A 24174-nucleotide genomic window follows, 5' to 3' on the forward strand; every position below is an offset into this window, starting at 1 on the left:
CATCTGAGAGCAAGCAAATGTGAAATAAAATTCTTAGCTAGGTCTTTAAGCTTAATTGAGAATTACCTTGATCTCTCAAAGCAAAAATGAAAGCTAGAAAGCTACAGCTTGATTCTTCTTATTAAAATTTTTCTAAGACATCTAAAATGAATTTTCCTGATTGCTCCTTGAATAGACTTACTGTGTGTGTGTGTGTGTGTGTGTGTGTGTGTGTGTGTGTGTGTGTTTTAAGATCTCTGTATCCTCAAATCACTATTCTGCTTGTCTCTGGTCATTAAATGATTCAGACTGGACACAGCTGTCCAAAGTTGGACACTTAAAGGAACACCACTAAAGTAAAATCTTCGGCAGGTCAAGAATTTAAAGATTTGGGATCTCAGTTATCTCTCTTTTTCTATCAGGCTGGACACAACCAACGTTGGGTAATTTATACAATGTAGTGTTCCACAAAGTGTGCATGTGTCTTCTAGGTGTATTTGGGCTCATATGAACACATAAGCACTTCTGGAAATGGGTTACAAATTTGAATCAAGGCTTAATCAACAGCAATGGGTGTAAAAATGATATGATCACATTTTAGATCTGAATGGACAGTTCACCTGGTCCATTGATCTCATGTAACAGAAGAGGCTCAGTGAGATTTCTTATTTGTTATTTTGATAGTACCTGTTAACTCATTGATCTCTTCTGATATCGGCAGAAAACTCAGGGATCACAGATTATACAGCAAGGGCTTAATAAATATTGATAAAGGAACAATTCTAGCAAGGTAGTTAATTATTGTTAATTGTATTTCAGTTTTATTGAATTCAAACAAAATAAGCAGAAAAACAATTTAATTGATTAAAAGAGTTACAAGCTCAAAATGTTAAATAAATAATAACTTTGTTGGCAGTAAGGCTGCTACTGACTTTGTCTGAAACTCATTTCAGATCTCATGAAAAGCATGTGTTTTGACTAACATTTTAAAATAATAAATGTTGATACTAAGCTAAGAACATCATTTCCCCCTCTCTCCCTAAAGTGGATATTAACATTTTACCTCAAAGAGATGAGGTAAATGGCTCTTTTTTTTTTAACCTCTTTCACATTGATTGGTATGTTCAACTCATTTGCGATGACACTTCATCCGACATTGCTACAATTTATAACTTATTACTACTTTATAATTTATAAAATTAGAGCTAATATTTCTTGATGCATATTGTGTGCTAAGCACAGCAAAGACCATCAATGGATTTTCTGACTTCATCTTAACTAACATCTATCCTGGGAGACTATTATTTTCTCCCATTTCTCAGATTAATAAACTGAAACACACAGAACTTAGCTTGTCCAGAAATATGGTAAATTAAACATATATTTGTTGCTCTCAACCCAACTAAAATGATAGCAAAGGAATAAAATACATATATATATATATATAGATCCACAAGGACAAAGAACAGGGAGAGACGAAAACAGTTAACAAAATTTTAGAAACTGTAAAACAGAAGGGTAATTACTAACGGAGTTAGCAGACTGAAGGAATCTAAGGTCAAGTCTGCATATTAAACCAGGAGATTCCTTCACCTGTTGGTTTCCAGATCTCTGGAATGTAGGCTCCATCCCAAAGCAGAAGGCTGGAGGAATTCTCTCTAGTGAACTGACTAGTTCACTAGAAAAAAATGACAGATCGCATTGGAAGATCAGGGGATCTGCCGATGAAAACGCTGGGCTCACTCCTTATCAGCCTGCAGAGAAGCCCACGTTCAGTAGTCCTGCCACCTCCCCCCAATCTTCCCAGTTAGTTTTTTAGTGCTTTAGTCCAAAATATGAATGAACAGCCAAGGTTCACCAGATATTAAAGGAAGCTTCTAACATGAAAGGGACTAAAACAAAAAAAGAAACTCAGAGGAAATCAAAACAGAAGAGAAAATTTCCAAAAATTTGTAATTAATGTCCTCACAGAGTTAATATATTTCTATATCTATATAGAGATATAGATATCCTCTCTCTCTCTTGCTCTCTCTCTCTCTCCATGAAACAAGACCATATATAGGAACATATATCTATCCATATCTGTATTTAGAGAACAAGAAAGAACTCTTGGAAATGATGACAGAGATTAACAATTCCATCGAAGTTTTAAAAAAAGGTGAGAAAAATCAGTCACAGATAGAATATATATATGAGAAAATAAGGGGGGGGGGAAGATAACAAAAATCAGAAGCTCAATTCAGAAGTATCAACACCCAATTAATAAGAATTCCACAAAGAAAAACAGAAAATTGAGGGGAAGAAATTAACAAAGGAAAAATAGAAGAAGAATTTCCAGATTAAAAAGGTAAATAGGGTGTGCAGGACAATGTATGAAGAAAGATCTATAAGAAAGCATGTAGTCATATTTCAGACCACCATGGACAAAGGGAGTCTTCTAAAAGCTTCAGAAAGATACCAAAACATCATCATCAGAAAGAGAAAAAAGTAACAACACACTGAACTTCTTAATATGGTCAAACACATCAAACACAGACCTTTTGCAGCTCTGGAAGAGTTTTGGGCTGCATAATAATAGATATACATGGAGGAAACTAATCCCACGAAAAAATGAGACATCCAAAACTCCAGGAAAAACAAGTTGTACAGGAAAGGAAATAGACTCACTATAATATGAGGCTCAGCTGAGAATAATATTATACAATATTGATGACAATAATTATGTAAATAATGCAAGGTGGGTGAATAAAAAATGATACGGGAGGAATGAGAAAAGGGATGAGTGAGTGGGTGAAAGAGAGAGGAAGAGAGTGAGCACATGAGCATGCGTGTGTGTTATGGGGATGGGGGGTTAGAGAGCTAAGCCTTTGTCTTCCAGAGTAGGAAGTCAATCGGTGCCGAACATGGAAAAATCAGTAAAAAAGCATTTTAATCATGTTCTTTAGAAACATGGAGCTAAATAAAATAAAACAGTTAAAAATTATTATTTTGGGGGAGTGGATATTGGGGATGGGATACAGCAGGAGACTATTATTTTTGTTTAAGCTTGTGGTGGCATTTAACTTTAAAAATTGTGTATACGTATTACTTTGAAAAAGAATATTAAAACAAAAACTCCCCCTAAGTCATATAACCAGGAAGTGGTGGGGCTGGCATCCGAACACAGGAATTCCAGAGCCCATGCTCTCAGCCAGTATACTCCCGGGAGCTCTTTCTGGAGATGCTACCCAAAATGCACGTCCCTATTCAGAATGAGCCATGGAGGTAACTGCGTAAAAGTGGTATGAAAAGGTCTTGTTCATTAACAATTATCAGGCACCAAGCAAGAGAGAATGGTAGGGAAGACCAGCTGCTGAAAATGTTACTAAAGGAGGTTTGAGTGTTGTATTCTGGACAGTTCAAAGAGTTCAAGCCAACAGTTTGTCCTTCAGGGAAATATTTAATGGGGTTCAGGTGATGAGCTGATTGGCTACAAGAATGTAAAAAACGTCTTCACAGAAGAATGGGGTCTACAAGGAGCTGGCAAACAGACATCTCTACATCTTGGGGGACTGTGAGTCTGTTCCAGCCTTGCTCATCAAAGTGGGTTATGAATCCTGCCATGTGAAGAGTGACAGAAATTCAATACCATCTCAACCAAGAACTGTACTTCCCATGTCTCACCTTTCCCGAGTCCTTCACGATTTCTAATGGTGGTCAAGATGCTAGCTCTGGCTTTGGGCTTGGGAGGAAAGAGGTGACAGCAGCTTTCAGGCAGTATCAAAACAGCATTACTCTAAGGCGATCCACAAAGGCCATTTCATGTCACTGAAACAAGAGGGTGTGATGACACCTTCTCCTTCCAGGCACACATCCTTAGGATGCCCCAGAGAGACTGTTCCCCTCTGAGGGACACGAGACACTGCTGGGAGGTGTGGAGAGGAAGGGCAAAGCAAACAAAACTAACGGGAGCAATGGATTCAAAAGACTCCGTGTCTAAACTTTCACTAATAAAATACTTGAAAAGGTTTAAATATTTAGCTAAAAAGAATGATGCCAACGTTTTGGATATATTTAACATAAATACTAGAAACTTAAAACCTAGAAACTTATCCAGAGAAAAATGAAGGCATCTGTTTAAATGTTTAGTGATTGCTATTTTTTTAAATAGCTACCATACTAGTTTCTATAGGTTAGCTTATTTTTGTCCTTTGAAGGGACCATTTAAAAATTTCTAGGAGAGAGCTCCCTCATACCAAGCTGACATATTGGCATGGGTTACGTGACAAGCAGAGAGAAAAAGAAAGCAAGCAACAAACAAAAGACACAACATGACACTGGATAGGTTAGGAATTTCTTACTTAGTAGAGCTTAGAAATCATTGCGTGTGAAGACACACTGGTCTCCCATGTGCTTCTTAATTGCTACATGGGGTTCCATTTCATGCACATATCAATTTAACAAATCTCCTGCTGACAAACATTCAACGTGCTCCCAGCAGTTCCTTGTTATAAACACTGTAGTAATTAAAATCCTGTATATATATATTTTTTGTTCACTTTCCCAGTTACAGCTTTAGGTTAGGAAATTTACAGCATCCTAGAGACTGTTTTTCAAGTCAGCAACAGGTAAAAGCTCTTCCCTGCTATGATTAAAGGACTGATAACACATTCAGAAACACTGAGCCTATTGGTTTCCACCCAACTGAACAATGAAGAATGTCTGTTTTAGCTGATAAGAGGTGCTAATTATTATTTCTTTCAGAGGTGGTTCTGGGGTTACTAAGGTTAAATGTGCAAACACAAAAATGGTTTTAAAAGTACCCTTTAAGGTATATGTGATTCTTTAGGTTTTAGCCCACAGAGGAGGAGCGCTGGGAGACTGGCCTGGATTTCTGCCACTCGGATAAAATATGAACTAGCTACTTTGGCCTGGAGTGAGCTGTAGTTCTTTCTCATGCTCTGTCTTGGCCTTCTCTGAACTCCCTCCTACCAAACTGGGCAAACAAAAGAAAGCTGTGAGGACCAGTGCAAAAGGTAGGAGTAGAGGGTCGGCTTTAAATACAGAAGGTTCTCTGTTTACACACTTCCAGGAAGACAAAACTGTGTGTCACCGGAAGCTGGTGTTAGTGGTGACTTGCAGTGTCAATTTGGACGTACGAACAAAGAGATGAACAGCGGTTAATATCAATCTTAAACAAGCTGTTCCAGAAAACAGAAGAAGAGATAATAATATCCAACATATTTTATGAGACTGGTATAACCTTGATGCCCAAATCAGATAAGGATTCTATAAGAAAGAGAAATTATATGCCATTTTCACTTGCAAACACAAAACACTAACTACAGTATTTACAAACAATCTGGTATTGAAAAGCAATGCAAACATATCAAACGCAACATGATCAAATAAAGTTGATCTCGGCAATACAAGAATAGTTTAACATGACAAAATCTATTAAGTAACTTGCTACATTAACAGATTAAGGAACAAAAACTTATGAGTACTTCAATAGATGCAGAAAGAACATTTGATGCAATTTAGTATTCATTCATCAAAAAAATTTAGCAAACTTGACAAAGTGTCTCTATCAATATTGTTAGTAAACAAAATACCTAATGGCAAACAGCTAGAATTTCCTTTAAAATTAGGTACAAGTTAAAGATGCCCAATATCAATACTGTTATTAAACATTGTTTTGGAGGTGCTGTCAGCACAGTGATATCAGAACGATAAAGTATAAGGATTAGGAAGGAAGAAACAAAACTATTATTGGCAAATAAAAGGATTGTCCACATAGAAAATCAAAGAGAATTCACAGAAACAATCAGAAATAAACAGAGTTTAGAAGGATTGCTAGATAACAAACTCAATAGACCAAAGTCAGTATATTGCTATAAACCAAAGACAAATAATTAGAAATAAGTTAATATTTAAGAATTATTCCAACAAAAGGAAACTTTTATGAGAGGAATAACAGTCGTATCATGTTCAGGGATGAAATGTCAGTAGTTCTGAAGTAAATATAAATTTAGGGCAAGTCCAATAAATACAAACCAGAATTTTTTTTTTTGGAACTAAAATTTTTATGTAAGAGTGATATTTAAATTTACATGGAAACGTGAAAGGAAAAGAACAGACAAGGAAATTTTGAAGAACGCTGTGGGAGCAGGGCTTTCCCTACCAGATACCAATACACACATTGAAGTTATAATAGTTAAGACAATAGGATATTAGAGAGGCCAATGGAATGAAATAGAAGGCCCAAAACAGACGTATGTAATTTGACTACATTAATATGAAAACCAAAACTTCTATTCAACAAAAGACACCACAAATAAAATGTCTTTGAAAACACTTCGAGAAAAGCTTTTGGGAACCTATCTTATTTAAAAATAAAGATGCACACTGTTCCCCAATAAAACCTTAAAAATAAAATAAAATAAAATAAAATAAAATAAAATAAAATAAAATAAAATAAAATAAAATGAAAAATAAAAATAAAGAGGCCTGCCCGGTGGCTCAGGTGGTTAGAGCTCCATCCTCCTAACTCTGAAAGCTGCCGGTTCGATTCCCACATGGGCCAGTGGGCTCTCAACCACAGGTTGCCAGTTCGATTCCTCGACTCCCGCAAGGGATGGTGGGCAGCGCCCCCTGCAACTAAGATTGAACACGGCACCTTGAGCTGAGCAGCCAGCCACTGAGCTCCCGGATGGCTCAGTTGGTTGGAGTCTGTCCTCTCAACCACAAGGTTGCCGGTTTGACTCCCCAAGGGATGGTGGGCTGCGCCCCCTGCAACTAGAAACAGCAACTGGACCTGGAGCTGAGCTGCGCCCTCCACAACTAAGACTGAAAGGACAACTCGACTTGGAAAAAAGTCCTGGAAGTGCACACTGTTCCCCAATAAAGTCCTGTTCCCCTTCCCCAATAAAATCTTTAAAAAAATAAAAAATACATAAAAGAAAATAAAAATAAACGTGCTTCTAAACTACCAACATTTAGGTCAAAGTGTCCTTGGTACCAACAACAGAAATGATTATTTGGAAGCAGTTTAGCTCGGTGGTTAAAACACAGATGCTGACGTCAGACTTGTTGGGTTTGTGTCCTGGTTCTGTCACCAAATTGCTGTGTGATTTTAGGCCGGTGATTGTGCCTCATTTTCCCTATTTGTCAAAAGAAGACAAATACCTTAGTGTGTTTCTGGGGAGGACATCAGTAATGATTTCTGAAGTGCCCGGCCTAATGATGATGTATACGTTAAGGTTCAAGTATCACGGCCATTGTCATCGCATCGCGTGTTACCTTAAATTTCCGCAGCACTTGACACATTTTTAACCACTCTCCCCTCTTATTCTACCATCAGAGTACCAATGTAAACAGATAAGGAAGGTTCCAGCTCACAGCTTCTGTGATCCTGGCTTTTCAACTATAAAATAAGGAGATTCACCTCCAAGTCTTCTTTGGCGCTAAGAAAATAATTTCTATTTTACCAGGAAGAAAATCAAGGCAAACAAATGTTAACTCACTTGCTGTAGGTTACAGAGAGTTATTAGTAGAGTTAGGATGAAAACTGAGGTCTCCCATATTAATTTGCATTAGAAAGATACAATAATAGTAATAATTTCCCCAGACTCTCCCTGTGTCTAAATTTCTTCTTGGAATTGTAAGCCAGACACTTAGGAAGGTAATTCACCTGGGGTCACCCAGAATATGACGGAGGTATTCTAATGATTCGAAGCACCTAACTCACCGCCAGGGAGGCAATAGGGGGAGCGACGTCTCTTCTGGGAACACTGACATGGATAAATGGCAATACCAGGAATAAGAACGAAAAAATTACCTGGGCAAGCAGACCTGGTTGGATCTGAAGAGGCTGAGCTCCTGGGGCTTGGGTGACGATGGGAACAGCATTTTCCATTCGCACGGAATAGCCAGCATGCTTCGAGGGAGAGGGCTGCAATCCTGCTTCAGACAATGGGCAAGGGAGAGAGGGGTTAGCTGAGCGATCGGAACTGGCTGGATGAATGCAGCCTTCCTAACGTGTCAGCGCTCAACTCCCCTTTGCATCAGATCCCACCAGTATTGCCCGGTCCTGTGGAAATCTCCCCTTTCGTTTCTAACTTAAATTTTTTTAAAACACCAAAAAGAAAAGAACCCCACAAAAAAAAACTATGAATGTGTTCAAACACTAGAAGGTCAATTTAAGAAGTCTATAAAACCAAAAGTGGAACAGTTACACTGACAAATTATGACAGGAAAACAACTGCTTCTGACAGGAAGAAAAATCATGTACGTCAAAGCCTGGGGTGTTGGGGAGAGAACACGAGTCCGTTAGGAATTGCACTGACTCTGAAACTGGGCAACCGCACATGCTTACCTCCTGGGTTTGCAAAAACAAATTCTCGAACTTTCCGTGTAAACTGTGACCAAGTACCCGGTCAACGCCAGCTTCTTAGTGCTCTCAGGAGAAGAGTGTGGGGTTGCATGGCCACAGAATCATTTGGGGGTGGCCTGGGAGGGACTTTTCAGAGAGATTTACATTCTCGATGAGAACTGGGACCAGGTGGGCTGTCAGGGATTGGCACTTTTCTGTAGATAAGCCACCCAGAGGGCATCGCATGTGAGCTGCTATCAACATAACAATGGGAGCACACAAACACTGTGCTTATTTACAGACAGCTGGCCAGGGATAAAATCATGGGCAGGTGATGGAATAACAAATTCCCATTGTTTCGAGGCCATAGTAGGCTAGGGGCCTCAAGTTCAGTGATGCCAGTGCTCTCACCAAAGGAAAGGAAGAGGGCTTTCCCCCAGGAAGTTGCCATGACGGAACACTGTGGGGCCAGCAGCTCAGAGGCTGTCCAGCCGGGAGCAGGGGAGACGCTGTGTCTGCTCATGCTTACCTTGGAAGCCGGGCGGACACACGATTAGAGCTTGCTGGAAGGGGTCGGGCCGGGCACAAATCTGGGCTGTTCCCGTCTGCAGGGGCATGCTCCGCTGGGCCACTGCAGCCATGGATGCCGCTGAGGGCTGGTAGAGTGCAGAGTGGTAGTTTAGTATGGAGACTTCGGGATTGGCTAAGGAAAGAGTGGCACTGGTGGAGGTGGGAGCCTAAAGGAATGATGGGGATTAAACAAAAATAAACAAAAATAAAAAATGAGGGTGGTGGCAGGTTGGGAGACACGAATCTAAATCAAACAAATGAACTCAAAGAAGAACAAACAAAAATCAAGAGCAAAGAAGCAAAAACAGAGGGGAGTGGAAATACAGTTGAGAAGTGTCAAGAGAAAAATCAGGCACCTGCAGCCACATGACACAGAATCACCTTCGGTGCTTATATTCAGGCCTGTTCTAAGTTGTGTGGGGCCTGGACAAAAGTGCAAACTGATGCCCGCGTACCATACTCGTATGTCTAAATATTGTGACGTTAAAAATTAGGCTAGAAACGAGGAACGTTCTGCCCTTCCACTCTGACAGATATGCCTTCATCTGGAAGGCCAGGTTTGAGTGTAGGACTCCGGGAGTCCTTGGGTTGTGTACTGGAACATAGTGGGGGGGTTGCTGAAGTCCTGCCTTTCTTCTCTCCTGGCCCCGGCTCCATCCCACAGGTGACGGGCTCTGGGCGCACATATGTGGACCTGGGGGTGTGGTCCATACTTGGGAGGCTGAATCCAGGCCCAGGGTCCCAGGTACCCAGAGTGTGACGTGGAAGCACACATATCTGGAGGTGGGGCCCACAAGGAGGCTGTCTTGTTCAGGTCTAAGGGAGCACTGTTTAGATACTCTTGGTGGCTACACAGCAGTTACTGGAAAGAAATATGCTATAGAAACAGACATGGAGTAGAGGGTGTTTCTTCTTTGAGCTTGGTACACTCTTATACTGGTGTTCAGCTGCTAAGGCTGGAAGGCAGAGAGAAAGACGCTGGTGGGTCAAGAAACTTGAAAAGCAGATGGGTTAGACAAATGTGGAAATCATGTCCTCTCTCTTTCCTCTTTCAGAAAGAAACATCATCTGAGACTGGACTTCCATGTGAAGCAAGCATGTGTGGCAGAAGGAAAAGAACTTCTAAACTGGGAGTTGTCCATTTTCACTCCACCTTAGCTTTCTCCACACGGATCCTCCATCACCGCAGGTGGAGGTCACCAGTGGCTCAAATTCACCATTGCTTACAAGAGGTCTGGTCATTAGAGGTTATGAGGACTGAAGAATAAGGAAGACGGAACCACAAGGACACCTTGGACACACACAAACATAGAATTATAGGAAGGGTATGTAGGCGTGCCAAATTTGATAAGAGGATGAAATTTCACTTTACATTTTTTATACTTAGCTTTTATGCTGAATTTCGGTGCAAAGCAAATTCATTTGTTTGAAGGTGATGACTAACCACATGGAGTACGCGTGCATTTTAAGATACATATTGTAACGCTAAGCGTCTCTGTAACATCACACAGCTAGCCTCCAGCTCATGTGACTGGGAACGCGTGGGCGACACGTGTGGCCCAGTGTCCGTGTTTTGTTACTGATGACATGTCTAGTATTTCCTGTCTGTTCTCTCCGTGGCCCCGTCTCTCCCGAAGGCCACACACACAGTTCCCACGACCTGCTCAGACTCACACGCCAAAGTCCAGACTCCCCTCGGGTTTGGGTCCTCCAATCTTCCCTCTTTGGGGCACCAATATCCTCGACTGTCTCACCCTCTGATGAATCACAGGTCCTGCTGCTTCTCCCTTCGCAATGTCCCCCCCGCCCCATCTCTTTTCAGTGGCTACTTCCTCAGCAGAGACCCTCCCCCCCGGTGCCTGGGACCTGTGAGGCTCTGACTCGTGATGTTTTGGCCTGTACCCTTTCTCTTCCAGTCCTTGGGCACAGAGGCGAGAAAATTCTTTCTAAAAGACTACTTTGTGCATGTCACCAGCCCTGCTCAAAAATCTCCAGTCACTGCCTAATGGACACTGCCTATGCCCTTTGGTCTGGCACTCCCTACCCACGGTTTGGCCAACCTTCCCTTCTAAATGGATCTCCCTCTGCTCCCCGAGCTCTTGGCACCAGCCACACCAGTCTACTCATTGTGACGCGGTTCTGGTGATAAAGAACAAAACCATGGAGAGATCTGTCCAGGAGCTCACATGTCTGGCTGCGATGCTTTAGTCTGAGGGCTGGGCTAGCTGCTGGGAGGGGCTGTTTCTGGACTCTAGGCCTTAAAGAGTACGAGCTCTTTCTCTCAGGAGAGCTTTAAGAACACCAGTGACCTCAGGGGGCCTCTCTTAGAGTTTAGGCAGAGAGAGAGAGGATAGACTGGGAGGTAAAAGTAGGCACTGGCAACCCAACGTGCTACAGGAATGACCTAGGAAAACAGGGTCAGTGACAGTAGGGGACTTGTCCAAAAGAGTGGATGGTCAGGCGGAGGTATTCATTCATACTTCAGGATTAGAACGTACACACTCCTCTCCTCTGGAGGGGTGTGTATGTGTGGTGTGTGTGTGTGTGTGTGTACATGCGCACGCACATGCGAAGAGGAGTGGTGTCATTACAGATTGACATTAAGACTGAAAAAGTCTAGGGACATGTCTTTGGGGGATGTGGTAAGATTGTAAGATGGGAGTAAAAGTCTTAGATAACAGAGACCCCCTGAGCTAGGACCTAGAGAGTATTTATTCAAGATTCCCTGGGTGCCATCTATATTGCAAGCAGCATGTTAGGTGCTAGATTCTGCTAATTTTCTGCAAAAGGCTGGAAATCTGTGGGAAGAAAACTTAGTTTCTCGGTCCCTTTCAGTTCCAGATGCTGGGATTCTGGTGACAGACTGATGAACTGCATTTCCCCACGACTTGGAGAGAGAACATATTCTATCTGAAAGGAGATCATGGGGAGCCAGCAGAGTGGGGACAAGGGACGAGGGCCTGACTGGATGATTGCTAGTGTCCCAGTTCTAGAATTCTTTACCAGGCTGATGCGCGATATACAAGGATCATAGCATCTCCTTTACCTTATTTCCGCTTCAGGACAGAGGGAAGCGGTAAGAGGTACCATCTCAGAAACAACTTCCTTACTAAGGGATCTTTAGTAAGGGATCTTTCAGTGGGGCCAGCAGTTGATACAAAGAGTGCCTGGGGCTCTCAGAGGAAATAACCTTGGAAACAAATACCTTTTTATGGAACTGAATATGACACTAGCGGAATTTTGTCTCTTGTATATGATACGGAAGGAATTCTGTCTCCTGACTGGGTTTGGTGGGAAAATACAATTCCTGATGCTGTCAGCCCCGCCTTTTTCCTCTGCTCCCCACTTACCTGGTTGTGGACAGTGTTCAGCTGGTTGTTGAAGGTCATGGTCAGGTTGGTGGATGTGCTGGGGGCCACGTGTGTGATGAATGGGGTTTTGCTCTGGTTCACTGTGTCGTACATATTCACCCGACGTTTGCAAATCTCCATGTTCTGGAAACATGATTTGACGCTGTTCATGCAAAAGGCAGAGACAGAGGTATAAGGGAAAGAAAAGAGGAATGTGGGATAAAGGGGGAGAAAATGGAGAGGCAAGAGGAGAGAACAGTTAATCTATACAGGAAACAAAACTGGGGGAACTTAACTTTAAGTCTACATTTCCTGGATTTCTCATGTAAAGTCTGTGTGTGTAACAGTCAGTGTTATTTAGATGAGTTTCCCCCACTGTCTTTCTACCTCTTCTCCCCACCCTGGATGGGTAAAGGTTCTCCACGGCACAACAGATCTGATGGCTCTCACCGCAATTTCCTCATATCGCTGATCTCCCTCCAACTTCACTGCTCATTCTCAGCTTTCAGAGTACTTTCTGGCCCATAAACAAATATATAAGTTCTTTGATTTAGAACATTAAACAGCAACTTATGATCTGCCTCCACCTTCCCCAAAGAGGGCTCCTTGGTCTGATCTTTCCCAGCTATTCTGGGGCACCAGCGCCATCTAGGGGACAGCCAGGGAACTAGCCAACCTATTATGGCCCTATTGCCACTCTTCCCACCAGAATTGTGGATGTAATGAGAACAATAATAGCAATAATTAATAATAGCAGCTAACATTGATTGAAAGTATGGTTGTTGTGTGCAGATGCTTTCACTCAGTCCTACAACAATCACGACCACTGTGGTGAGACCATTGTTGCCCCTATTTTACAAGTAAGGATGAAATTTAGAGAGGAGAGGTCATTTGCCAAGGTCAAGAGTTGATTCCTGGCAATCTTTATGTATGCACATACATAGACATCCTCTTGAACTTCCTTCATCCTTCCTTTTTATTTTCTAATTCTTGCCCAGTTACAAGAAATAAAACCCTCTCCCTCTTTGCCCCTACCCTCTGCTGCATTTGTGAATCAAAACAAAACCCTCATTATGAAAGTAAAGTACAAATGTGTTGCTGACACCAGGATCATAACCCACCATGAAGTGTCCTTCAGAATTTATACGTGGTTTCTCACTGACGTCTGTGTCTTCTTCTAACTAAACTGAGTTTACCTTAAATGCCAAAATTCAAGATAATAAAACAGCATTTAAAGTTCAATGTTAAACTTATTTTAATTATATGTAATAACTGAATATAAATAAATAATTTTCTACCATTCTAAGATTACAAATATGTACTATTTCTGCATATCACAGAGGTAAGCCGTATTTTGGGCCGAACAGGGGCTAGCGGGCTATCCTAAAACACTCTTTCCATGAAAGATGTTCCGAACTGACTTAGATATGCTCAGAGAATCCTTTCTTTCTGAGTTGATGATGACTTACATTGGCCATACAATACCCATGAAATAAGTGTTTATTGACTGTTGACCCTGGAGAGAAAGGAAAACAGACTCTACGGTAACCAATAGCTAAAAAAACCCAAAACTAATAATGCTGGTAAAGCCAACACGTTTTGAGCACCTTCTAAGTACCAAGCACACTGCTAAGTGCTTTCACATGGAACCTTAAGCAATAAAACGATGGATTTTGTAGTCTTTTTGGAATATGTTAACGGATTCACTGATTTTGTGACAATTCAACCCAAAGCTTTTAGACTCAGAATATTATGAAACAGTTTGAGTTTTGAGTTTCAGGAAGAGGCAAACACTTTCACGTTGGGTTAATCCTATGGAGAGTGGTTTTTAAGGAATTTGGGCACTAGAGTCCTGGTTTGGAGGGATGGGTGGGGTCTCTTTCAACTATTAATCTAGATGTTGGGGCAGCTGTGGTCCAGCCCCAAGGGTGGGGCCTACAGCAGGTGGGCCAGGAGGCTTCTTCTCGCCCGGACTTCTCATAGTCTTCCCAGCAAGTTCTGGGGAACTTTAGGGATTAGGCCGACTGCCAGGTAAGCCCAGGTGTGCTCAAAGACCCGTTTTTCCTTCTGAGGCCCTTTTTTCTGAGTTATAAGTGGTCAGTGGTCCTCTTGGGACCCTCACCAAGTTCTGAATTTGAAGCTGACACTCATGGCCTCCATGCTCAGTCTTCACCAAGGACAGTGAAGCATTCTACTGCGGCTTCCTCATAGAACCCAGGGACGGATAGAACCCTGAGGTCATTCAACCGTGACAGTGACTTTATGTGGGTGACTGTCTCATCAACTTAGTGCAGATGGCTAACAGGAGCCTCTGGAGAGCACCCCTCCTTCTTTCTCCTACCCATAGCTGTTCCTCAATCATCCCACTTCAGCCCTGAATGTAAAAAGACTGTTCTGTGGTGCTGAACTGACATCCCCTTGACTTACCCCTACCACACCAAGAAACAGGACAAATCCCATAACAAAAAGAGTTTGCAAGAAACGGGTTCAAGTTCCTTCTTTGTACTGCAGTTTGCTTGTTTCAAACATGGTTCTAAATTAAAGACTCAGTGTCTGGTTGTTGTAATATGATTTGACTTGCTTAACATTAACTGATAAGGAACAGAACTGAAATTAGAGGAAGCACAGTCTGTGGTGGACGCCACCCATTCATTTCTTGTAGGCTGGTTAAGGTCAAGTCCAGCCTGGAGACTCGGCCTTATTTGAGTCTGGCCATGGCAGGGCCAACTGTACTCTGCAAAGGTCTCTTATCCCCAGCCTCTTCTCACATATTCCCTTTTCCTCCTGACCCTAACTAAAATCTGGTGCTCTCCTGAGTACACTGCTGCTCCCTGCAGACATCCAGGGATGTGAATTTCAAATCCCAAGTGCCTCGGGGTTGAGAGGCTGAAGTGAAATTTCTCATTATCCAGTTATGAGCTGAACTGTGCACCCACCCCATTTCCTATATATTACTCTATTGCCAACAACGTAAGTCTGTCAATCTGTCTTTTTCTCTTAGCCGCCTGGCAAACCTCCAACCTGGATGAACCCAATTACCTGTTTTCTCTGTGCCTTCACCTGGGGAGTTCAGTTACACCCCACATGATTCGTGTCCAACCTCCATGCTCAATTCTACTGTATGTCTCTGTTCAATTTGCTCTGTATTCTGTTCCAACTACCTAAACTTTCCTACCCTTCTTAAACCACCAACCACCTTGCTCTCAACAAGAGAAGACAGAGCTGCTGAAGAACTCCTTCAGCTCTGCTCCGCTAAACCAGCACACCTGCCAACATCCACGACCCTTCCAGTGACAGAGGCTTATTCCTCTACCCGTGCTCTGAATCCCAGCCCCATCCACTGTCTCAGGAAACTTCTCTTCTGAGCAACCTTTATCTTTACTCTCTCACGTGCTACCAGACACTCCCATCAGCATTTAAAATTGCTCAAGTCTCTTCCATATTAAAAGAAAGCCCCCTTGGGCCCTCCTCAGTCTCCCCTCTATTTCCTCCCTCCCCTTTCATAGCCTTCCTTCTTGAAAGGTTCCTATTTCTTCACCTCTCTCTCAGTCTTTCAACCTGCTAAGCGGGTTTCTGCTTCTGCCATCCCCTGAAACAGCTCCCACTAAGTTACCGACAGCTTCCAAATTGCCAAATGTGATGGGCATGTCTTCCTGGCTCACTGACATGACCAAGCAGCAGCGGAAAGACCCTTGGTAACCACACTCTGACCAGCCAGTTCCCGCTTACAAGTCCTGCAGCGACGCCATATCACTCTTAGGACCAAGACCCAAATCCTGACCACGGAAGGCTCACGCTCGGCTCATCCTGGGGCCTCATCTCTCCCACTGTCCCCCAGCTCTCAGGGTTGGCCCTGCCAGTGGGGGCGTCTCTGCACAGGCCATGCCCTTTCTGCTTTCGTGGGCCTTTCCACCTGTTCCCTCTCACTCATCTTTCAGCCATCACTTCCCCAGGATCTTGCTGGTCCTGCCCCAAGAGCGTCTCCTGCGTCACACGCTCTCATCATACCCTCTACTTTCCCTGATATCAGCCTGGCTGTTTGGGTATCATTAGTTTTATACCTTTCTCTATCCTGCAGACTGCAAGCTCCAGTGGGCAGGGGCTCCATCTCTGCCTCAGCCCCCCAGTGTTCCCCCAGCACCTGGCATAGCACACAGCACGCTGAATGGATGGATGGATGGATGGATGAATGAATGAATGAATGAATGAACAAACCCCAATGCAAATTAGACTGAGTCCTCCCTGGAATGGTCCTGGGGGTGACCTCTGGCATTAGAAGTGGCTCTGTCTCTGTATCCAGTCATTTTGAACATCTCCCTTCATGCACAGACACCCAGAGTCTGGTCCATGCAACCCTGAACTTTCCTATGCTCCACCGTCCCCTCCTTTATTGGGGTAAAGCAAACTGGGGCCCAGGGTCCCAATCTGGCCACCTGTTTTTAGAAATGTTTTATTGGATCACAGCCTCACTCATTTATGAATTGTCTACAGCTGCTTTCAGCCAGAACAGCAGAGCTGAGTGATTGTGACAGAGACTGTATGACCATTAAACCTAAAAATATTTACTATCTCGGGCTTTAAAGAAAAAGTTTGCTGAGCCCCGGTATAAAGCCCCGAGCAGGACACCTACTGTGTGCTATGGGGAAAGTCGAGTAAGTGTGTCATGGTGACAAAGGGGTGGTTCAGGGTTTCGATCGGAGTGATTCTCTTATCAGCATCTATGGTCAGCATCTTCTTTAACAGGTCGATGAACTCCCGCCGGTCTGCCTTTTCCACCAACATGTCGCTGCCTTCCAAATCTGTGGTCATGTTCACCTGTAAGTGGGGATAGGTTAGAGAGACCCTGCTGTGCCTCCCCCCTCCCCGACTTCCCTTATTCTCCTGCAGCTGTACCCCAATCTCTCAGTCACTCCCTCCCAGTTCCCAAGGGGCTGTGTCTGCCCTGTTGGAGGCACTGTCATAAGTTGCATAATAATGTGAATGTACTTACTACGACTGAATTGTACAATTAAAAATGGTGAGACGGTAAATTTTATGCTAGCTGTATTTTACAATTAAAAAACAATAACTACAACCAAGCAGTACAAAATGAAATGCAAAAAGGTTTCTTTATTTAACCTTCAGAGGGAAATGTAGGGGCCCGAGTGAGCCCTCCTACATCTACCGTGTATCAGTCTTCTTGTAGCTCCCCGAGTTAGGGTCAGAATCATTTTAGTCCTTGTGTTCATTGGGGTTACTTCTGACCATGACAAGCAGGATGTCTGAACACAGAATTTTTCTTCCCAGAGCAAGTCTATACTAGGATAGCCTTTGAAAAGACTAGTTGTGTGGCGCTGTCTGTGTTTTCCAAGGCATGCTCTGGAAAGCAATTTCACTTTCCTCAGACAATCTAAGCTTCCAATCAACTGACAAGTATACTTGACTCACTATCACGGTTTTTGGTTACACTAATCTTCAGTATGAGGTGTGCTAAGTGTTTATGGGTCTCTAGCTTTATTTCTCATTGCTTTTAAGAAAAATTCACTTTGGGTTGCCCTGATTTTAGACTAGTCCTTATGTTAAAAATAGCTGAAGTTGTAGCACAAAGGTGAGAGCCTGTGGTCTCTCCAGTGAGCCAAGACAGAGACGGAGTGTAGTGTGTGGAATTGTGTCCCTGTAAAAGATATGTGTACGTCCTAACCCCTGGGTCCTGTGAATGTGGCCTGATTTGGAAATAGGGTCTTTGCAGGTGTCATCAAGTTAAAATGAGGTCAAACTGGAATAGGCTGGGCCCTAAATCCAATAACTGCTGTCTTTATAAGAGGGAAAAAAAGAGGGATATTTGGACACAGAAATAAGAGGAAACAGGATGAAGGCCACACGAAGAAGGAAGCAGAGCATGGGGATGACGGGACACTGAGGACCGTTAGGGGCTAGAAGCTAGAAGAGGCATGGGGCAGTTTCTTCCTAGAGTCTTCAGAGGGAACATCTTCCTGTGGATACTTTGATTGCTAACTTCAAGCCCCCAGAACTGTGGTACCTTGTTACACAAGGGAAGTAATGCTGAACCCCGGGCAACGCACTCAAACGTGGTACTGGGCTTGAATTCTTCTCAGGAAAACATCAGTAAGACTGGCCAGTACTACTTCACAAATGGGAACCAATAACCTGAAGCTATTTGTAAGGAGCTGGTGTAAGGTTTTTCAAATGTCCCACAAACCCAGTGGTATTCTTACTAAGGCTGGCGTATCATTGTTTAAGGTCAAGGTCAACCACTGCAGTTGAGTAATGTGGATTTCTACACGCCTTGTTACATTATTCTTGCAGAAGTCTTGCTGTGCTGGGTTTTAAAGGGCTAACATGGCATACTCCCCCACGGAGCTTACCTGGGCCATGTCATCCAAACAGTTGAAAATGTACTTCCTGGCTTCTTTTGACTTAATCCCCGTCTCTGCTTCATGGTCATCTGGTGTCTGGTCAAGAGAGGCAAAACCTGATGAGTCATGTGAATTGTTTTCTGGTCACTGTGACTTAAACCCCCGAGCTTCTGCTTCTCATGGAGGGTCTTTTCCCCACTTTTTAGAGGAGACTTTGATTTTTCTCAAAGTGACCAGCAAACTAATTACTTTCTCTCTTTATCTTCCACACTAACGCATCCCTCTTCCTTCCTTCCTTCTTCCCTTCTTTCCTTCTTCCTTCCCTCCGTCCCTCCCTTCCTCCCTCTCTCCCATGAACTCCTGCTGGGGCCTGTTCTGAGTCAGGTCTGGAGGGTTCTGGAAAAGCAAGATGTGCCATATCCATGATAACTTTACATTCTTCCCTAATTTAAGGGATAAGGTAAAATTTCACATGTGGAAAAACAGAAGCCCTTTCCCACACGTTTTAAAATTTTAATTTAATTGTATGCATCCAACTCTTACACATATAGCTATCACTACGTGCCAGGCACTAATTCTAAAGCACATGAACTCATTTAAGACTCTTCACTACAATCGTAGGTAGGACGATTACCAACCCATTTCCAGAGGGAGAAACAGGAATAGAAAGCTTAAGGAGCTTGCCGGGTCACGTGGCCGGTATGTGGCAGCTGGCTCAGGAGTCTGTGTTTTGCACCGCCCCTCCGCCTGGGGCTGGGGCACACACATCCGGTTTCCCCAATACCCTTCGTCTAGGAAAGTGCTGTTTTCATTTACTATGGGTTTTTGGACTCACCCCTGGATCACAAGTAATTAATCCTCAACATCTCACTAAGAAAAGCACACCTGGAACTGCTAAGCTCTAGGCTTCGGTCCCAGGAACAGCTGGACAAGAAGGACCAAGGCTCTTAACTAAGACAGAAGAGGCCCCTGCCTGGCCTCAGCCTCCACTGTCCCAGGACTCTTTTGTACTGGCCCTGACCTTGAGTCACTCACCCTCAGAGTTGCTGGATGCCAGTCCTGCCACCAACAGCCCAAGAGAGCTTGCTTAGCTCCCAAATATCTCTAGTAAGTCTTTCGTAACTGACTGGCCTCACATCTTTCAATCGTATCCGATTTTGGCTTTGGTTTTTGTCAAAAAAACAAAAACATAAGCAGAAAACACCCACCTACTCTCTGGTAAAAAAAAAACCCAAAAAACGAAGAACCTAAAATGAACATAAAACTTACTTAAAGCTTCCATTATTTTCTCCTTCCCAGGAAAATACATTAATTTTAATTACTAGGTGTAGATCAAAGTGAAAGCAAAATATGTTTCTGGGAAAGCGAAGCCACCCGAGTTTCTGGTGTGCAACGGTGCATTGCATCACCTGCCAGCTGGACAAACAGATCCCTGCCCGGGCCTCAGGATGCCGTGGTTGCCTAAGCTGTTTCCTTTGCCTGGAAGGCACTCTTCATCCTTCCGAGCCCGGCTCGAATGCTGCTCCCCGGCCCTCTGCCACAGGTTACGGGGGGGCTAGGGTTTGCTGCTCGTGTTTGGCCTCCCTCTGGACTGGGAGCTCCTTGAGGGCTGGGGGTCATTCATTTCTCTCTCTACACAAACCAGACAGGTCATCAATTAAATCCCGGGAGCTTAGCAAATCAGAGCTTGGGACTCAAGCTCTGCAAGCCAAGCAAAGGGGTGCTTTTGAACATTTCCATTCATCCAAAGCCCGTATTGACAATAGCCGGCCTTCCCCCATGACGCCGGCCCAATCAGAGTGAGATCCAGAATCAACGAGCTGCTGTCAAAAGCTCCCCACTTCTTCCCTGAGCGTCGGGTGTTGGTGAGCAATGGAGGGGATGCTCTTCCTACCTTCAGCCTCCACAAAGGATACGGCGAGTCTGTGTCACGGTTGAAAAACCTGGTTGTCTTTGTCCCTGCGCTTAATAAATATTCAGCTGGCAAACCTTGTGTTTGTGAAATATACCGAATCTGCAAGAAAAGATGAGAATGAGGTCAGGGCTTTTCCTGTCATCGTACATATGGTATACTACGGGTCCTAGTGCCTTTGCGGAAAATCAACAATGCTATAGGGAAAGAAAGAAGTAAAAAAAGAAAGAGGAATAAAGAAAGAAAAGCAAGGTTGGGGGAAGCAAGGTTCGGGAGATGACATAACCCCATAACCCCACCCACATTCATGTTATAAACACAAAGTGCTAATCCCAGGGAAAACCGAGCGCTTGATGTGAATACCTGTGCAGCTTGGACCCACCTGATCATACTCCGAAGCGCCCGGGTACAGCGGCCAGCCCAGGAACAGCTCTGCTATGACACAGCCCAGGGACCACATGTCAATGGCCTCACAAAATGGTAAACCAAGGATGATCTCAGGGGCCCTGAGAAGGAAGAATGGAAGAAAGCATTAGCTATTTGGAAATGCAGGCAGCTATTTCTGTATGAATTCTACATAAAATCCTGTTTCAAACCCAGGATGCCATCACTGACCCCCTCTAAAGGGCCTGTGTGCTCAGCTGTGTGGCAGTGATCCCCCCATTCCTTGGCCTGCTCCTCCCCATTAGTGGGGAGCTGGGGCCGATGGCTGGTCTGTGGCTCTGGAACAGACCTACAGGGAACCACCACAACTATTGACTCCATTACTGTTCCACTCCAACCAGATGAGCTAAGAACCACTTTAGATATTCAGGCGTTCTCTTTTGTAGCTGAAAACTCGGGAAAGCAATCTTTAGACAACGCCTAGGTTTTCCAAAGGAATTCCCCAACACAGGTATTCTGTTTTCAGTAATCTATACAAAACAAGTTGCCTCCACCCAGCATAATGGGATTAAATCCAATAGCGGTTCATGCCGGTGTCCCTTTCTTCGGAGTTCGTATCACACTTTCCCACGGAAACACTAGTTTTTTCATTAGCTTCTAACAAGTTAATCTCCTAAAAAGTTCTCTAATATTACAATTATAGAACCCTGTTCATGAACACATAGTCGGAGTGTCAATCAGAATTCCACTATAAACTCGTTCCCGACTGTAGGACTTACGTCCTGGAGCTTCTGAAAGAAATAAGCTCAACGCAGAGCACATTTCACATGTAGTTAGTAATCAAAACCAAAGAGACCACAGAGGGCATCTTCTTTTCTGAGCATCTGTCCCGAGTAGGGAGGGGTACATTTTGGAGAAAACCAAGTTCAAAGTCTGAGATGGGAGGACAGTTTATGTTTTTTAAACGGCGTGGTTCAGGGCACTCTACTGATCATGAAATGCATTAGTCCAACTTCTGTTTCCTCTAAAAATTTCCCACTTGATTAAGCAACGTCAGAAGACGCCCCTCCCCCACCCTTTCAGCAGCCTGTCGTGGGAGTGAAGCGAGCTGGGGAGCCTTTTCTATTTAGGTTATCTTCACCCATTTAGCTTGAGAGGAGGGAAGCAGGGTGTGATGAAAAACACCTCCACTTGCCTCGAAGCTTCGAGCTGAAATTCCCCCACTTAAAAAGCATCTCCCCACCTTGTTCCTATAAACTCGCTCTCATTGCTCACCTTTCTTCTCCATATCATAATATGAAAAAAACAAACCCAAAACTATATGTCTTGTTACAAAGTCTTCTGATTTTTCGGATGTAAAAAAGAGTTTCTTCACTTCCTTTGAGGTGGAGATTCAGCACTGCTGCTGGGTGCTTCTGGAATGCCACAGTCATTGGTCTGGGTAGCAAGACATGCTTTTCCTGCAGCCCACGACTGGGCCTTCCCAGGATGGAGTTACTGTGGAGGGTGGGGAGAGTACCTTGGCGCTACTTAATGGGCCTGCCGTGTCCCTGTCCCTTCACTGCCAGGCACCTTCAGCTGTCAGTGTCCTGCCGGGCACATGGCCCTCTCTCTGGTCTATGTCTCCTCCAGTTCTGGTTGCTGGTCATTTGCGTAAACACAGGAGGCCACTCTGGCCCCCTGGCACTGATGCACTGGGTTGCCTGTGGTGGTTGATGGCCCGTCAGTGCTGGACTGTCCTGTATCACAGGGCCTCCGATCCCATGGCCTGCCTAGCTTACTGTGTCCAGCCCCCCACCCCACACCAGGGTTTCCAGAGTCACCTGGTCATCGTGTGTAATTGGTGACATCATGGCAGGCTGCCTCTAGCAATGCAATCTCTTTAGAGATGGTTTTGGTTTATTTAGAAAAAACAAACCCCTTAGAAAAGGCAATCTCTGAAAAGAACAGTACAGAGAAAACAGCACGCTTTTATTACACATGTGCACATGTGTGAGAAGCTGCTTCTTTTTCTGCCCTCTCTGTTCTAGGGTCAGGGGTGTCCCCAGTCGCGACCCCCGTGCAGCCTCAGGCTTTTTCCCGGGAGAAGAGTTCTGGGGCCGATTCCTGAGGAGCCCCTCCGTTGGCAGGCTGCTGGCTCCAGGTCACTCATGCCTGGACCTCTGTCCTCCTCTTCCTGTGACCTGTACCCTTGCACTTGGCCGCCTGGACACTCTAGTCTCCAGGTTGGGTCTTAGGAACAGGCGGGTCTGGTTCCATGAGAATGTCTCTGGACGTGACTGTGGGTCTGCCCTTCCTTTCGGGTTAATTAACTGGTTCTCACGCCCCTGAGCGGGCCATTTGGAACCTCAGGAAACCCATTTCCCAGTTTCTATTCCCCGATGACGTGCCAGGCAGAATCTAACAAATGAGGCTGTCACGCAGAGGGCACCGCAGAGGTGTCTTTGGGAAGAAACACCAGACGTGGATTTCGTCGGCTGATGTTACATGAACAGGGCCTGTGAAAATCGCTCGTAGTTATTTTCCATTAGAGAATGAAATGACAGCCGTGCATGGTGACATGATATGTACAGCAGAATGTTTTTCTTGCTGTGACTACAATGAACAAATGCTCGGTGTCAGGCTAGATGGTTGCAAGACAAAAGAAATAGAAGGCACAGTCCTGTCCCCAAGGGGCCCCGATGCTGGGAAGGCAACCCCAAAACCCACACATAACAACTAAAGTTGAATACAAAACATACACAATATAAACACACAGATACAAAAATAGAGCTAATCCAAGCATACAAACATGCTCCAGCATCTCCCATTTTAAAAAATAAAGCAAAACACAAGAACAAAACACACCAAAACCCAAACCAAGCCTTTCCTTAATCCCTTCTTCTCCCTGCAGCTGTTGCCCTATTTCTCTGTTCTCCTGCCAGAGCCAAATCTCTAAAGTGTTATCTCCTGCCGTTTCCCCGGCTTTGCCTCACATCGTTTTCTCATCTCCTCTAACTCGACTTCCACCCTATGCTCCACTCCAGTGCTGCGTTGGTCAAGATCACCAGTGACCACGTTGTCACATCCACTGGTCAACTTCTCAGCTCTGTGACCCAAGAGCCACATTTCTTTCGCACTGTTGACCATTCCCTTCTGCTTTGAAACAGTTTGGGGTTTCAGGATGCCACACGCACCCATATTTGTCCCGTCTCTCTGCATGTGGCTTGTCCGTTTCTTTTGCTGGTTTGTCCTCCATCCAACTGCAAGATAATGACAAAGTCCTAGGAC

General features: G+C 44.1%; 1 protein-coding gene across 2 annotated transcripts in view; it reads right to left on the bottom strand.

Moving 5' to 3' along the window:
* HIPK2 (homeodomain interacting protein kinase 2) overlaps nucleotides 1-24174 on the bottom strand; it is a 162829-nt gene that overhangs the window by 22370 nt on the left and 116285 nt on the right. The window contains exons 3-9 of one of the 2 annotated variants that reach the window (XM_081038404.1): nucleotides 20903-21026; nucleotides 20503-20622; nucleotides 18618-18704; nucleotides 16883-17067; nucleotides 12253-12415; nucleotides 8862-8988; nucleotides 7799-7920 (exon numbers count right to left, since the gene is read on the bottom strand). In XM_081038404.1, coding sequence (XP_080894530.1) covers nucleotides 7799-7920; nucleotides 8862-8988; nucleotides 12253-12415; nucleotides 16883-17067; nucleotides 18618-18704; nucleotides 20503-20622; nucleotides 20903-21026 — 928 coding nt within the window. Of the gene's footprint in view, nucleotides 1-7798; nucleotides 7921-8861; nucleotides 9070-12252; nucleotides 12416-16882; nucleotides 17068-18617; nucleotides 18705-20502; nucleotides 20623-20902; nucleotides 21027-24174 lie in introns of both variants that reach the window. The other variant, XM_081038403.1, reaches the window with a different exon arrangement.

The sequence above is a fragment of the Rhinolophus hipposideros genome, assembly GCF_964194185.1.
Source record: "Rhinolophus hipposideros genome assembly, chromosome: 25".
Taxonomy (NCBI): domain Eukaryota; kingdom Metazoa; phylum Chordata; class Mammalia; order Chiroptera; family Rhinolophidae; genus Rhinolophus; species Rhinolophus hipposideros.